General features: G+C 36.7%; 1 protein-coding gene across 1 annotated transcript in view; it reads right to left on the bottom strand.

Moving 5' to 3' along the window:
* Positions 1 to 539: 539 nt before the first annotated feature.
* Positions 540 to 16,506, bottom strand: part of tmem163a (transmembrane protein 163a) — a 52,030-nt gene continuing 36,063 nt past the window's right edge. Inside the window, exons 3-8 of the mRNA XM_051120061.1 lie at positions 10,478 to 10,521; positions 9,226 to 9,317; positions 7,142 to 7,238; positions 3,927 to 4,038; positions 1,739 to 1,880; positions 540 to 1,003 (exon numbers count right to left, since the gene is read on the bottom strand). Of these exons, the coding sequence (XP_050976018.1) occupies positions 943 to 1,003; positions 1,739 to 1,880; positions 3,927 to 4,038; positions 7,142 to 7,238; positions 9,226 to 9,317; positions 10,478 to 10,521 (548 nt within the window). The 3' untranslated portion in view covers positions 540 to 942. The remainder of the gene's footprint in view (positions 1,004 to 1,738; positions 1,881 to 3,926; positions 4,039 to 7,141; positions 7,239 to 9,225; positions 9,318 to 10,477; positions 10,522 to 16,506) is intronic.

The following is a 16,506-nucleotide window of genomic DNA, read 5'->3' as shown; positions in this document are numbered from 1 at the left end:
AAGGCAGCTGAGTAACATATTATTTTGAGTTGGCTCAACAACTTGTGTTTTTTTTACAGTGTATCACCTCTGCATTGGAAACACTGCAGGTCTCTAGCTCTAAGAGGTTATATACAATATTATACACTAAAATACATACCATATAATTAAAATCATTTTGGGGGACAACAGGTGGGATGATGTGATGTAACAAAGATGATCTGATCTCTAAAACTGACCAATAGTCATGTGGTTTCAAATACACATTTACATGGTTTTTCATTAAACTTCCCTCAGCCTCTCGAGTAATATAGTACTGCACTCCCTGATTGTTCATGTTTGTCATTTGCACTCCATAATTTGGAATTGAAAAACTCTCACTAAAAATTGTCTTTTGTCCTCGTGTGTGTTCGGTTCGGTTTGTTTTTGAAGTTTGTGGCATATTTGTGTTTTGTTTCATTAAAATTATCCTTTCCTGCATTTGGACCCTGACCTTTTTTCATGGATGTGACCATTAAATGCTAATCTCAAGACAGACGTGTTTAAAACCATCTATGGTTTTTCATTAAACAGAGAGTAATATAGTATAAATTAATGTTTTCCTCCATAATTTAAGAAAAAATAAAAACATAAAATGTGGCATAATAGAATTTCATGGATGTGACCATTAAATGCTAATCTCTGTTTAAAACCATCTAGAACGATAACTTGAGTGCCAGAAGTGACACCGATCCATTGACCAGCCCACTCTTCTTCCTCCTTCCTTCTCTTAAATGTTGTGCTGAGTGAATGAGGATATTAGGATCTGGTCAGAGTGGTGATTCTACAATACATGATGTTGAACTGGCTGCCAGCAGACTTTATTCCTGGATGTTTTGGGTATCGTGTGAGTTGAGAGAGCAGCAGGAGCAGAGAGGGATAACTGGATCCATATGATGTCTTCTTTGTTCTTCTGAACCAGCATTACTCAAAGCGCTCATAGTTTCGAGTTTGTCTTACTCGTGGTACCATGTCCATCAACAGCCTGCAGGAGAAATGAAGAATGGAAAGATTCACATTGGAGACATTGGGTGTTTTTTTTTTATAATCACCTTATTATTATAATCACCATGCTATGTTGTCTTTAATGTCAAATACTTCAATTTACCCAATTAGACTGTTTAAAATTGTATCTTTAATTATATATGTAAAAAACAGGAAGTCTGCAATATTATGACAAGATGTAGATTATTTTGTAGATCATAGATTTGTAGATTATTGCTCTTTGTAATAATGATTATTCATTTCGATACAATAAAACAATATAAAACATTTTTATGTAGTTTTGGGCACATCACATTTTGGCTTCACAGACAAACATGTCGGTCCATGACATTAGCCAAGTCTAGCACAAGTTATGCAAAATCTCCCATTATTATTACTGAAGCTACAAAATTAATATTTTATTTACATCACATCTATACTGTGTTGTTTATGATGAGGGAATTCGTGATCGTGCGCACTCATCAACAGGCTCAGTGCTGCACAAAACAATACTTAAAAGCATTTAATGCAGTGTGAGCGAATCTAAATGTAATTCTGCAAACTGACACTTTACATTCATTTTCACTGTTCATTGTAATCACAGCTGCTGTAATAAATTGTGCAGGGGCATTTTTTGCCCCTTTGTCTTGAATTTATGCTACTTTTTTGTTCATTTTGGTGGCATTTTTGCCACAAGCCCTCATTAATTTCAGACCCTGGTTCTCAGTACACTTACTTGACCCCATAAGCTAGAATGATGAGTCCAATCAGGACCCCAATGGTTCCGTCCAGGTACCAGATGGTGGGATGATGTCGAAACACTTCAGCACTAATGAGGATGGAAAATCCCATGATGCCTCCAACCATAGAATTAAAGCCTTCAGAATAAATAAATAAATGAATAAAGAAGAGCAATTACATTTTATGTTATTATGAATTTTATCTTCATGACACCTTCATTTAAGGTTTATAAACAACAGTATTGTTACTGTAATCTAATTATTTTAATTAACTGAAATAAAGCTGAAAAACTTAAACAGTTAACTTGAATGAAAATTTGAAATATTGCCTTGGCAGCTAAATCCAAAGTTCTGTCATGAAACTCTAGATGGCGCAGTCCATACTCAATCTGACTTAATGACATCATTATCACATGGCGCAGCTGATTGGTTTCTTTTTGTATCAGCAGCCAATGAGCTTGCTGCTCAACATTCAAATATTCGGCTAGTGCTTTAGCAACCGCAGCATGTTTCAGAAACCCTCCACCTTCCCCTGCTCCACCTGTATAGATCTGCTAAACATCTCTCAATACTTAAGTCTGTTTTTTTTAACTCTTCACACAGCTCTCACAACCAACTTTCATCTTGTTACAGCAGTTAATTTCACATTTAAATGCACTAGGGCTGTCATCGACTAAAGTGTTTTCTGGTCGGCTAGTAGTCGTTCATTTTAAGCATTAGTCGACTAATCACATGTTTATTAATAAATCATTTCAATTATAATAATCAGACTTTACATAGTCTAGTAAGCGCTCAAGAGCACGCATAAAACTTGCCACAGCGCACCGGTAGAAGTAATGATTATGAGTGTGTCTGGGGAAAACAGTAAGGAGGTTGCATTAACATTTTTATAATTTATTGATAAATCAGTCTTTGTTTGTTTTCGGCTTAAGAGATCAATTTGGCATCACTGACTCGTCATCTCCACAGTAGTGATGCACCTGTATTCATATTGCATACGGATTACATAATCTGAGAATATTTGTTTTCCATTTGATTAATTTGAAAATAAATATTTCACTCTCTATAGATATATTTTTCATGTCTGTAGGGCAAGTATACACAGAGTTTTAACGTGACACGCTCAAGTTCACAGAGACCAAGATGGCAGAAAGTGCATCCTGTTTGCTTTTTTTATTATTTTACCAAAGTGCAACATTTTGTTGTTAAGACTCTACAAATAAATGTAGAGTCTTTACATATTCAAAACATGTATTACTTCTATCTGTATGAGCAAAAATGATAGAGTATTTTAAGAGCAAGTGAGCGCACCGGCGCCTCCATCTGTCATGCATCTGTTCAGCTTCCACACTCCGCACATACACATAAATAGCACATTTTTCTAGGTTAACATTAGATTGAGTGGCCATGTAAAGTTACTACTACATACATCTTTTAGAATAGATGAAAAGCCATATTTGAGGTTGATGAATGATGCTCAGTGTTCGGATGTCCTGCCCGATGTACTACTGTATATTACAACATAGACCAGCCGTGATCAATCTGTCAGTCCACTTCCTGTGGATTTTTTATTTATTTATTTTTTCTTTGACTAAACACTAATAAAATTTTGATGGACCAAGCCTCCTCTCGTCTCGTTAGACAACTGTTCAGGGGCAGCCCTAAAATGCACCAAAACAACCAAAACACTTCATACGTCTGACACACCTGAAATTGACAGACTAACACGTGTGTATGTGTTCGGCTACATCTAATTGTTCTGATATATTCAATTGCTGTCTTATTCAGTTCTGTATTACTTTAGGTTTTGACCTTAAGTTTAACGGTTTTGAAGAAAGTATGTAAACTGGCCTGTAAATACATAGACTTTTGGTGGTGATTGTGTCTAAGTCAGAAAAGATTTAATGTAATTGGAAAGATGTGGTCACTGAATGCATTTTGTGCCAAAGCAATAAAAAAGGATCCACAGTTTAGCCCACATAAATTGCTGTTGTGCTCACTATGTGAAGAGTTTTGAAAAAGTGACCAAAGAAGTGAGAAACTGCTCCTTGCGACTGTAAAAAACAATATTCACAGTCACAGAGGCAGGTGGCACTATGATATTGTGAGCTAATAGTATGAACTGAATGAGAAACAGTGACATGCCACACGCTCATGATGTGTGTGTGTGTGTGTGTGTCATACCATCAGTGATTAGGGCTCTGCTGGTCAAAATCCTTCCCAGCATGAACTTGGCAACAGCAAGAATGACACACATGAGGCCACTGACGATAGAAACGCTGAACAGGAAGTCATCCTGGCAGAGAGTCAGACAGTAACAGACAGAAAAAAAGAATTGTTCACAGTTAGAAATTATGTAGGGTCCATATGGTTGAATACCAATATGGAGACATTAAAGCCAGAAGGCCTGTGGAAGTGAAAAAAAAAAAAAGGATACATGTATAACAATATCAGTAGGTCTTTCAGTGATGTCTTGTTGGCTCTTGAAGCTATGCAGAGATGAAGCACAGTTCATTTTAAGCACAAGTAAAAAGTGATAAGAGAAACAGAAAACGACGATTAGATATGACTGATTTACAGAACAAACATGCTGGCTTTAAATACACAAAAACTAACATTATCACAAACTGATCACAGAAGCCGAAAATCACCAAAGCTATTAAAGCATCAATAAAGGGAAAACTAAAGGTACAAAAAATAGCTATTATAAATAATTAAACTGCAAGAATGACTCGTATCAGTCCTTAGGACATTTTTAGGTGCTTCATAAATGAACTACAGCTGTTTTTGTCTCTTGCTTTTTCTTTTTTCTCTCCAAAGTCTGCTTCCCCACCCACACAACATCTAGAAGCGCTTCTCCTACATTTCTAATAAGATGGTTTGTTCAGAGACCTTCATCTCCGAGGAGCAGCTGAGAGATAAAGAATGTGTTTAAATTCAGACTTTCATCTTTAAAGCTGTAGACTGGCTAGTTAAGACTGACAATTTGGATGAACTGGACCACACAGTTTTCAATAAGACCACCTTAGAGATTCAGAGTGATGGCCGTTTGCCAGTGAAGGTTGCTGACATGGACAGTCCAGATCTAATGAATGTAGAACCACAGGCCGACAGAATGAAAGAAAAGCACATTAAAGAAGGTGGAAGCCCATTTCCAAATCATCCATCCTAACGGGAGAGGGCCGGCAGAACAGATGGCTTTCGGCCAGCACAAATCCATCATTAAAACTGCTGCAGTGATGTTTCATTAGCATTAAAGGGGCAAAACAAGACTTGAATGAAAATCTGTGATGTGATGACAGTAATTATTTACATCAGATCAGCCTTTCAAGGAAGAGATGGCATTCACTAGTAACTTAATAACACACACTTAGATGTCAGTATAAAGTGGAGTTTTAACCACCTAAACGTGTGGTGAGTTTGGTGGGGGGTAACTGAGAATGAATGGGGGAAAGTCACAATGCCTCCATCACAATATGATTGGATATGACTGGTTATGATCAGCTGTGATTCGTTCACGAATAAATCCCAGCTCTTGTGTTCATGTGTGTTCCACATTTGCGAATCAGTCTTAATAAACAATATAATGGTGTTAATGAGAAGACTACTTTAAAAAGTAAGTAAACAACTCACACCCTTAGATATAACCACGGTGTTGTGTCAAAATAAGACTTAAAATGGCCTGAAAACATGATGTGTGGGAGTTTTTAGTGAGTAACCAGGTGAAATTTAGGGTAAATGTGTCCGTGATCAATATTTACTGAGCTTTGATGACAGATGATTTAAACAAATTAAAAAATAGTTAACTGTTAAAAAGAAAAGCTGAACATAAGTTCACAAACAAAATAAATGGTTTAAATTGTTACTGCCTTGAGTTATTACTGTGGAATAAATGTAAAATCCTTAAAAACACTAAACTGATGAGATAACAATGTAATGTTAATGTAAAGATATAAAATAGGATTCAATTGTTTATTTTTTTCTTTCTCCCTCTTTTTCTGATAGTGTAAGTAATGTTTAATTAACCAAGAAAAATGCAACAAGGACATGAATCTACATTTGATTTAAAAAAAAAAAAAAAAAGGACTGTGATATATACTGTGATGTATATGTCGGTAAATTAGTACATTATGTATATGCCAGTATTTTAAAATTTTTAATTTGTATTTATTTTTAATTTTTTAATTTTAATGTAATTTGTCATTTAAATACTTTTAATTAGATTAATTAATTTAGTTTATTTTAGTTTTAGCAAATTTAGCATGTTAAACTCTTTTTATATTTCAGTTAGTCGCCAAAGCAAAATTTTCAAATTTATGTTTTTCCTCCAATATTTATAAATTGTAATGTTTTAGCTTCATTTTGATTAGCGAGTCACTCATTCCACTCATTACTTGTCTTGGGATCTTGGCAACATTTCCCATTTCCTCTTTTTTTTAATCTAAAAACAGACATATTTAATATTTTCTGCACATTAGAGATTCATCAAATAAACCACAGAGGACAGTGATAAAAACTCATTCTTGACCCTCCCGCTGTGCTGCTGGAGTCGAACATAACAGATCCCTGACACCTATTATTCCTGTCAGCGGCATCTATGTGTGACTCCAGATTACTGCCGTTTCCTCGCACTCATTAGCATTTTATAGTTTGCAAAGATGAAAAGGATGTGAACTGCTATTTCCCAACCAGAAAAATAATCATTGAGTAAAAACACTGATTTACATTTAGATTTACTTTAATTACTTTTGGCTGTCAATGACAAACAAAGGGAAAATATAGTGTTTTGATTGTCATTCAGTTTTTTAGTATAGCCATTTTCTCTTTCATTCCTTCTTCCTTCCTTATATGTTTCCTCACTCATAAACATAGAGAACATTTTGTGATATAGATAACTAGAAGTCTCCAGATCTGGATATCAGTTAAAATCTTGTTGATAGTAGATAAAAAAAAAATAATGTTCAGTAATGTCACAGTAGGGATGTATCAGTGCTCAGAGATTTATCAGTGGTGTAAAGAGAGATGAAAATAGAGAGAGATTAAACTCGCAATACCATTAATCACCACCTCTGAAATGATCATCCTGCAGCTCTTTGGAGTGCTGCCAGTCTTTGATTAATTAACGGATAAAGACTAAACACATTGCTGTTAGCTGTGACTGCTGGAAAAATCCACATCTGACCTGTGAGATTAAATACTGCAGTGTAGAAAGAGTTTGTCAGGTGACCTAAAGTCATTTTTAAGTGTCAAAAGAGGAAGAATAAGTTAATAAATGTACATTCGATTTTTTTAAGGCGTGAAGATGGCTGTATTCCATTTGTCTAACTCACCATCTATTGCATTCACTGTAGGAAAATTAACCTTAAAATTATAAATACGACACACTGCCATTAACTCACCACTTCAGGAAGAAGTTTGGTGGCAAGATCATGGATGGCCTTTCCCAAAATACACATAGATGACAAGATGAAAATCACTCCCAGGATCACACATGCTCTGTTGATGGAGAAAAGCAAAAAACATATGCTGAAATATGCTTTTTGACACTGAAGACTAAAGAAATGAATTACATTTTAAATGTACATTTTAAATTATATTTTAGACTTCTTTAAAAACACATTTTATAAATATTACCAACCCCAAAGTGTACAATTGAGGTCAAAAGTTTACATAAACCTTGCAGAATCTGCAAAATGTTTATTACTTATAAGAGGGATTATACAAAATGCATGTTATTTTTATTTAGTACTGACCTGAATAAGAAATTTCACATAAAACACATTTACATGTAGTCCACAAGACAAAATAGCTGATAAATAAAAATTACCCCGTTTACATACACTTGATTCTTAATACTGTTGTTACCTGAATGATCCACAGCTCTGTGTGAGTGTTTTGTTTTTGTTTTTTTATTTTAGTGATGGTTGTTCACTTGTTTTCCTTGTTTGTCCTGAACAGTTAAACTTCTCAGTGTTCTTCAGAAAAATATTTCAGGACCCACAAATTCTTTGGATTTCAGCGTTTTTGTATATGAATCTTTCCAGCAATGACTGTATGATTTTGAGATCCATCTTTTTACACTGAGGACAACTGAGGGACTCATATGCAACTATTACAAGGTTCAAACGCCTACTAAATTATTTTGTCTTCTGGGAAACATATCTTCTGTAGCTTCTGAAGGGCAGTACTAAATGAAAACATATGATATTTAGGCAAATAAGAAAAATCTTCATTCTGTTCAAAAGTTTTCACCCCCAGCTCTTAATGCATTGTGTTTCCTTCTGGAGCATCAGTGAGTGTTTGAACCTTCTGTAATAGTTGCATATGAGTCCCTCAGTTGTCCTCAGTGTGAAACGACGGATCTCAAAATAATACAGTCATGGTTGGAAAGGGTTCAAATACACAAAAATGCTGAAAAAAACAAGTAATTTTAAGGATTTTTCTAAAGGACCGCGGGCAGTTTAACCGCTCAGGACAAACAAGGGACTCGTGAACAGGTATTACAAAAAAAAAATAAATAAAAAAGTTGTGGATCATTCAGGTAACAACACAGTATTAAGAATCAAGCTTATGTAAACTTTTGAATGGGGTTATTTTTTATAAATTCAACTATTTTTTTCAACTATATTTTACTTTATGTAAACGTCCTTTATGTTAAATAAAGAAATAACATGCATTTTGTATGATCCCTCTTATTTTGGTAAAATAATTAACATTTTGCAGATTCTGCAAGGTGTATGAAAACTTTTGACCTCAACTGTATATATTAAACCTCTTCTATACTTTGTATTTTTTTTTTTTTTAGCTGATGTTGATTCAAGGTTGAAGCTATAACATTGACAGCTTCACAAAGGTGTACCTGGGGAATGCTGGCTTCAATTGATTTACAAATGCTTTGGTTTTTTTTTTTTTTAGTAAACCTGCAGAAACCTGATCCACTCTGAAAAATATGAAAAGTGCCCACAACACACCTTCAGATCCATGTATGACAGGTGGCCACCAGTACACCTACAGAGACCTGCAATTCTTCTCCAGTATTGCACTATAAATCTCCTATTCTGACACATCGACCAGAGAAATGTAATTCACAAACCCTCACAGACTGAGGATGAAACCGGCAGCACAGGCCTTTATCAGCGTAATACGTCTCGAATTGAGACAGTCAAGGTGAAACCCAGAAACAAAGCAGATCACTCAACAAACCTGATAAATCAAACATGTTCAGACTTAAAAAATGTCACACTGAATGTTGGTAGGATCTAGTCGATTGTGTGTTCTACCATGCTCCACCACAATCCCAAATGTGCTAGCTTTACTAAAAATACCACTGACTGTAAAATGTTGACTTATATTGTAAACTGGAATATATTTTTGAATGTTGGTCACAGAAAGCATTATTCATCTTTTTTGGTGATTTGCTACAGGTTTTTTGCACTATGCAGTGCCCTACATACCACAGACAGCTTGTCTTTTGTTTACTTACATGTATTCTCTATGGGCAGAGTGCACTGCTGCAGCGTTGCTATAGCGCCACAGCACTATAATGGAGGAAAGAACATCTAACGTCGCGTCAAACTGAAAAACAACAGTGATTCATCAGTGCTATAAAAAATTATCCTCATTACATCAACTCACTATGTCACAAACTCAGGTCCAGTGATGCATTTAGTCTAACGAAACACTCCCACAGCTGCCTTAAGCACAAGAATGTAATTAAGGTAAATGTAATAAATCAAAAACAAAACCTGGATCATAAAAATATCCATTTAAGCAGCTTGTTATTTTTTTCCCCAGCAACCATCTTTCATCATACTTATTTAGCTTGATGACTGAATATTAAAGGGATAGTTCACCCAAAAATGAAAATTCTGTCTATAATTACTCACCCTCATGTCGTTCCAAACCCGTAAGACCTTCATTTATCTTTGGAACACAAATTAAGTTTTTGATGAAATACAAGAGCTTTTTGAACCTGCATAGACAGCAACACAACTGACGCATTTAAGGCCCAGAAAGGTAGTAAGGACATCATTAAAATACTCTGTGTGACATCAGAGGTTCAACCTTAATGTTATAAATCTATGAGAATACTTTTTTTTAACAATTTCTTCTCTTTTGTGCCAGTTCTTCTGTGTGTTCACTGACTGACGTACAAAGTCCATCTCTCTTAGTTCATCATCTGTATATTCTAGTTCAAATAAGTAAGGCTGGGCAAAATAATTACAAGTCATCCTCTCTGTCAAATCTTCAGACATGTTTACGAAGACTGTTTTATGTACAGTGTGCATCATCTTTTGCTTGTAAACAAGGCGCAGTGCATCCGGGCTCTACGTCCTGCGTCAGCAGTATCTTACACATGCGTCGAGGTACTCTTGTGAACGCACGCTGAATAATTGTTGAATAAATTCGTTGTTTTTGTTTTCTTTGCACACAAAAAGTATTATCGTAGCTTCATAAAATTACAGTTGAACCACTGATGTCACATGGACTATTTTAATGATGTCCTTACTACCTTTCTGGGCCTTGAACGTTTCAGTTGCGTTACTGTCTATGCAGGGTCAGAAAGCTCTCGGATTTCATCAAAATATCTTAATTTGTGTTCAGAAGATGAACAAAGGTCTTACAAGTTTGGAACGACATGAGGATGAGTAATTAATGACAGAATTTTCATTTTTGGATGAACTATCCCTTTAAGCAGAAACAAATAATTCATTAACACTGAATATTATACTTACGGCAAATCCAAAAGCTGAAGCACTGTGTCTCATGAAGGATACAGCTATTGGGAGAGAACAAAACAACAGAGAAGAAGAAGAGAGAAAGATGTATCAGTATTTATATATTACAGCACAAAGCATAAATAATACATAGTACAGCACTTTACAGCACTAATTAATGTAAAGGAGCTTCTGATGAATATTAAGCCATTTCTGAACTACAGTTACTATGTCTATTATTCTGAACTGATGTTTGGTAACGAAACATTCAAAGCACATCTCTGTTGTATAATGTCAGCTGTTGTTATCAGATGAAAGTGCAATTGTCAAATCCCATGTTACATTTGTCAGTAACAGAATGCACAGTCAACTCACCCCTTTATTTGCATCTATTAAAATGTGAATTGAAAAAGGCTGCCCACTGTGTTTTGACTTTTTTGACAAAGCTCTCTAGCTGTAGAGATATGAGGCTCTCCATTTTACCAGGCGTGAGCTTGCATTTGAGAGGCTCTATTTGCTGCCCCCCTCTTGAGTGGAGAACTCGCACTGTTCTATTGATCTCCAACTTTAAAGACAGACTCGACCACCACGTGTCATAGCAACAGAGGGGCTGCACACCGCATGATATCCAACACTGCCCTTGAAACAGAATAACGCTCCAGCTTAGAAGCTGTTGTTATGCATGGAAAACAAAACATCTTTTGTTTATTAAATCAAACGATTAAAACAACTGAGAACTCTTCAGAGCCAATAACAATGTTGATGCAGTCAATGCATTGTTTTAATAGAATATCCAACAATGTCAGAGTGGTGGCATTGTGGTCAGGTTCAAGTTGGGCCCAGATTGTGTTTCCATCACATTCTATCTCTTTTCATTTTTGTTCTCAACTATCTTAAACGTATAGTTCACTCAAAAATGAAAATTAGCCCATTATTTACCCTCCAGGCATCCTAGGTGTATATGACTTCCTTCTTTCAGACAAATCCATTCGGAGTTATATTAAAAATTATCCTGGCACTTCCAAGCTTTAGAATGACATGAGTGGGTGTTTCTCTTCATCAGTCTAAAACAAGTCCAATAAACCGCATTCATCCATATTAAAAAGTGCCTCACACGGCTCCAGGGGGTGAATAAAGGCCTCCTGTAGTAAATCAATGCATTTTTGTAAGAAAAATATCCATATTTAAAACATAATAATCACTTTAGCTTGCGCCAGCTGGTCATACACGGAAGCCTTTGCAGGCGGATTGCGTAGGACATATGCGTTGCGCAGAAGTGCCAAACGTGAACGCGACATAGAGTGACTGGTTTTCCTTTGCTACAGTGAGGAAACTTTGCTTTCTTTGCTCTTGTAAACAAATGTTGGTTTTCATGAGACTCACCGGCACATGTGCAACGCCGACATCCTACATCATCTGCCCTAAAGGCTTTCGTGTATGACCAGTTGGCGCAAGCTACTAAAGTGATCACGTTTTAAATATGGATGCAATCAATTCACTACAGGATGCCCCTTTATTATGGATGGATGCACTTTATTGGACTTTTTTGGACTGAAGAAGAGAAACTCTGAAGAGATTCATCTGAATAATGGAAGTCATATACACCTAGGATGCCTGGAGGGTGAGTAAATAATGGGCTAATTTTTATTTTTGGGTGAACTTTCTCTTTAATCAAACAGCTTACATGTTTAATAGCTCTAAACATAAACAATTGTTTGCTGATGGCTTTTTAAAACTTGCCAATATACACAGATAAAAAAGTACAAGTCTATCTGGAAAAGATAACATCCACATTCTTCCTGGCCTATATGCATATGAAATATTCCCCAAAAAAGCTGTGCACATAGGCAGGAATGTGATGATCAAAGAACCCAGTGAGTGTAGTTACTGCAGAGGAAACATGCCCAAAGAAGTAGGTCAAAATATGTGTGAATATCTCCGGTCCTGCATTACATCCATATTAGTATTACCAAGATTTTTTTCTACTTATGTAAATATATGGTTTTGGAATGTTCAGTAAGCACATATGGCTGTGTTGTTAAGGTGTCAACATATTTGATTTGTTTACTGTCTCTTATAAAGGCTCAGTTGGAAACTGGAGGTGGGAAATGTAGGCTGGTCCAGATCTTTTGACAGACAGCAAGTTTGAACTGGGGGAATTTCTGCATACTGAAAGTTTCTGAGTAAGAACACAAAACGAAAACTCCCAGTTGGGGGTTTGCTAACAAGACATAAGACACCTACTAACAAGAGAAAAGCCGTAGAGGAAGAATTAGAGGAGAGAGAAAGAGAGATGGCTGGCTTGTCTGATTCGCACTTAGTCACTATTTCACTTTCAGTCTCTTCTAGTCTCAAGTGTGTGGTCCAAAGTCCCTTTCAAGAAATCTCAGTTCACTCAGCGGCTGTATTTACAATGTCTCTGGGCAGCTATTTCAAGCAACATCTCTCTTATATTATTGACCGGGGAAATAGTGAATTTTCTTTACTCACATTGCAAATCAGCAACAAAATTAGACATGAAATGTCTCATAAATCTTGTTTTTAAATGCCCAAACAACATATGTATTAAAGGTTGATGTAGTCAAATCCCAAGCACAGTCTTCTGTGAGAACTGAATCTTCTAACAGCACATTCAGTGACATGATGACACAATTTATTTAGAAAGGTAGGTTCATAATTAGCATGTTTTCTGAATTTTCATGGGTGGAATCATTTCATTAGGAATCCATGCAATTGACCCTTTGCAGGGAGTTTGACTGAAAAGCAATCTGTCCAATCATAATGCCGAATCTGCCATTTTGTCCAACAAACAAACCAGACAGAAGAGCAGATTAATGTCGGTGGACTTGAACTTGAAAAATGGTGTGTACTGACGTCTGTCCACGGTTGAAACAAGATACCTTCTGATGTTCATTAATGTTTTTTGTTTGTTTGTTTGTTTTTTTGTGCTATAACTAGTAAAGAAGAAGAGATGATCGGTTCACGTGCCACTTGAACGGAGGTCCTACAGCGATCTGTTACATGTTAAAGAGCGACAAAATGGTATTTATTGTTTGAATTTCTTACAAAATGACCAAATTTGAAAGCTGAGATTTTGTTTCCTACCCAAAGTAACCTGTTTTGTCTTGTCTGTCGGCGCATTGTCAAATTCCTTTTTATTCCGCAATGTATTTTATCACTGCATGAGAATGAGAACGTGTGGCTTGAAAGTATGGGTGCCACGATAAATCGATGTCTAAAATCTATTCAGATCTTAGTTTTTACCAGCAGATTGCCTTCTAGGCTAGTTTTTAAGCACACATTCAAATACTCACAAAAAGAGCGCTTGTGAGAAATTTAATTGGTTACTTGCACCTTAGATTTTATGCTTTTATGATGCGAAATCAATGTAAACACAGCCCACTGTGAACACGCTTGTAATTCACTTTAACCTTTTCGAACTTTATGAATGATTTTAATGATTTTAAGTTCAAGTGGTGTGTGTGTATGTGTGTGTGTGTGTAAGGAACTGGACGGAAGCAGGGTACAGCTGTTTCTAAAGCACGCTGTGCCATCTGCTGTTATAAACTACGTTCAGAATCAATTCAAGAGAGATTTGCGATGCAGTTGGAAAATCACAGAATCGATCCACAAATCAGTTTACTGAGACAGCCCTATGTAAGAGTGCCATGGCTTGTTGGACGTAGCAACAGTAACGGGTCAGCAACGAGAAGGGTCTTTGAGAAGGGTCAATAGGAATTTCGCCTAAGGGCGAATGATTTTCCCACACAGCTTTTATAACAGGTTCAAGTTGGTTACACCAGATTCGCCCTATGACCATCAGAAAGCTGCTTGTTTTCAACTTGCTTTATCAAGTTAAAGACAATTTCAGCAACATTTTAAATGCATTTACAGATGCATTTAAAATGTTGCTGAAATTGTCTTTAACTTGATTGTAACTAAAGCCCCCTCATTGTGCATTGCAGTGTAATAAATTTCACTTTCGCCAACCTAGGGACGCCAATTAAGGTAGTGAATTTAACTTTCACCAACCTAGGGAGGTGAAATAGGGTAGTGATGGGTACTCATGTCACAGCTGACGTTATGATTCTTGGATCACGTGTCAATTAATGTGTGGTTATGAGTACATCACATAAGAAAGATTGGTGGGATCTCTAACTTGTAGAACCTCTTCTGTATTATCAACACAAGGAAGACACAAGTTGTAATAAAATAAATTTTATTAACAAAAGATAGACAAGAGTAATCAACAACTACTAAATGAATGCCATGAATGAAGAAGGAATAAAGTGCATAAGATGCATAAAAGCAAGTGATTATGTTGGGTGTTGCTATGTCATTGCTATGTTATCTGGAAAGATAAACTGTTGCTACTCTGAAACAAGGTGAATAACCTTACTATGCATTCAAACAAATACGTGTAAGATTTGTTATCAACTGCAATCAGCTATATAATATCTAATGTAAATTAGAAAATCATATACTGATAATATACAACAATGGTCTCCGGAAGAGGTTTGGAAGTGATATGTACGTTCACTGTGGTTGAGTGAGCAGTCCGGTGGCGACAACTTCCTCCACCGGTTGCGCTGGTGGCAGTACAGTGGGGAAAGGAGCAGTAATCCGTTTCAACAGCCTTGAAGATGAAGCGCTGTAGGATGCTGATCTCCTGGAGCACCAAGGGTCCTAAGATCTGGAACACGCAGATGTGGCCCTGGAGTAGGTGCTGAAGGTCCTTAGCTTGGAACACGCAAGCAAAAGTACCTGAAGTGAAGGTTTGCTCGCCGGAGCCTAACCTCGTTGCAAATGTCTGTGTGTCTTCTGCCTCTCTGAGCTAGAGACTCAGAACTTGGTCAATCCGCTTTGTCTCTCTAGGATGGAGACTCAGGATGCTGCATCAGTTGTTGTCTCGCTGGACGAAGACTCTGAAAGATTATCTCTTTCCTCGCAGGCTAGAGGCTCAGAACGTGGTCGTATCTGTTGCTGCCTCAAAGCTGGAGACTTGGACTTGGTATCTGTTGTTGTCTCACCCTTGCGGGTTGCAGACTCAGAACTGGTTGATCTGTTAGTATCTTTCCCCTTTCAGAACTCAGACTCAGAACTGAGGTTGATCTGTTATCGTCTCACCGGATGGGAGACTCAGAACGAAGGTGATCTGTTTCTGTCTCATCCCTTACAGGACTCAGACTCAGAACAAGGATTGTCTTTTGGAAGAGTACCTTTATCCCTTTCCGATGAGGAAGAGATTGCAATTTGGTGCTTCTCCGTTTCCATGCTGTGATTGGCTGGTTCCATCAGAGTGGGGGAACACGTGGTGGACCACCCTTCTTTCCTCCTGTGGAATTTATTTGCATAGTCCAAACACAGGGTTAGAAAAGTGTCACTAAAGTTTTACTGGTGCATTTATCACTTCTCAAACCATAACCAGAATGCATTTGGCAATGTTACGAACACATTAAGTAGTTAAGTTAAGAAAAGATTGAACTGTCATGCATGCATTTATTTGTCGATTAACAGCTGCACACCGCATGATATCCAACACTGCCCTTGAAACAGAATAACGCTCCAGCTTAGAAGCTGTTGTTATGCATGGAAAACAAAACATCTTTTGTTTATTAAATCAAACGATTAAAACAACTGAGAACTCTTCAGAGTCAATAACAATGTTGATGCAGTCAATGCATTGTTTTAATAGAATATCCAACAATGTCAGAGTGGTGGCATTGTGGTCAGGTTCAAGTTGGGCCCAGATTGTGTTTCCATCACATTCTATCTCTTTTCATTTTTGTTCTCAACTATCTTAAACGTATAGTTCACTCAAAAATGAAAATTAGCCCATTATTTACCCTCCAGGCATCCTAGGTGTATATGACTTCCTTCTTTCAGACAAATCCATTCGGAGTTATATTAAAAATTATCCTGGCACTTCCAAGCTTTAGAATGACATGAGTGGGTGTTTCTCTTCATCAGTCTAAAACAAGTCCAATAAACCGCATTCATCCATATTAAAAAGTGCCTCACACGGCTCCAGGGGGTGAATAAAGGCC

The sequence above is a fragment of the Labeo rohita genome, chromosome 9 (genome assembly GCF_022985175.1).
Source record: "Labeo rohita strain BAU-BD-2019 chromosome 9, IGBB_LRoh.1.0, whole genome shotgun sequence".
NCBI lineage: Eukaryota > Metazoa > Chordata > Actinopteri > Cypriniformes > Cyprinidae > Labeo > Labeo rohita.
The sequence above is the reverse complement of the archived record's forward strand: the minus strand, read 5'-3'. Positions and strand labels throughout refer to the sequence as shown.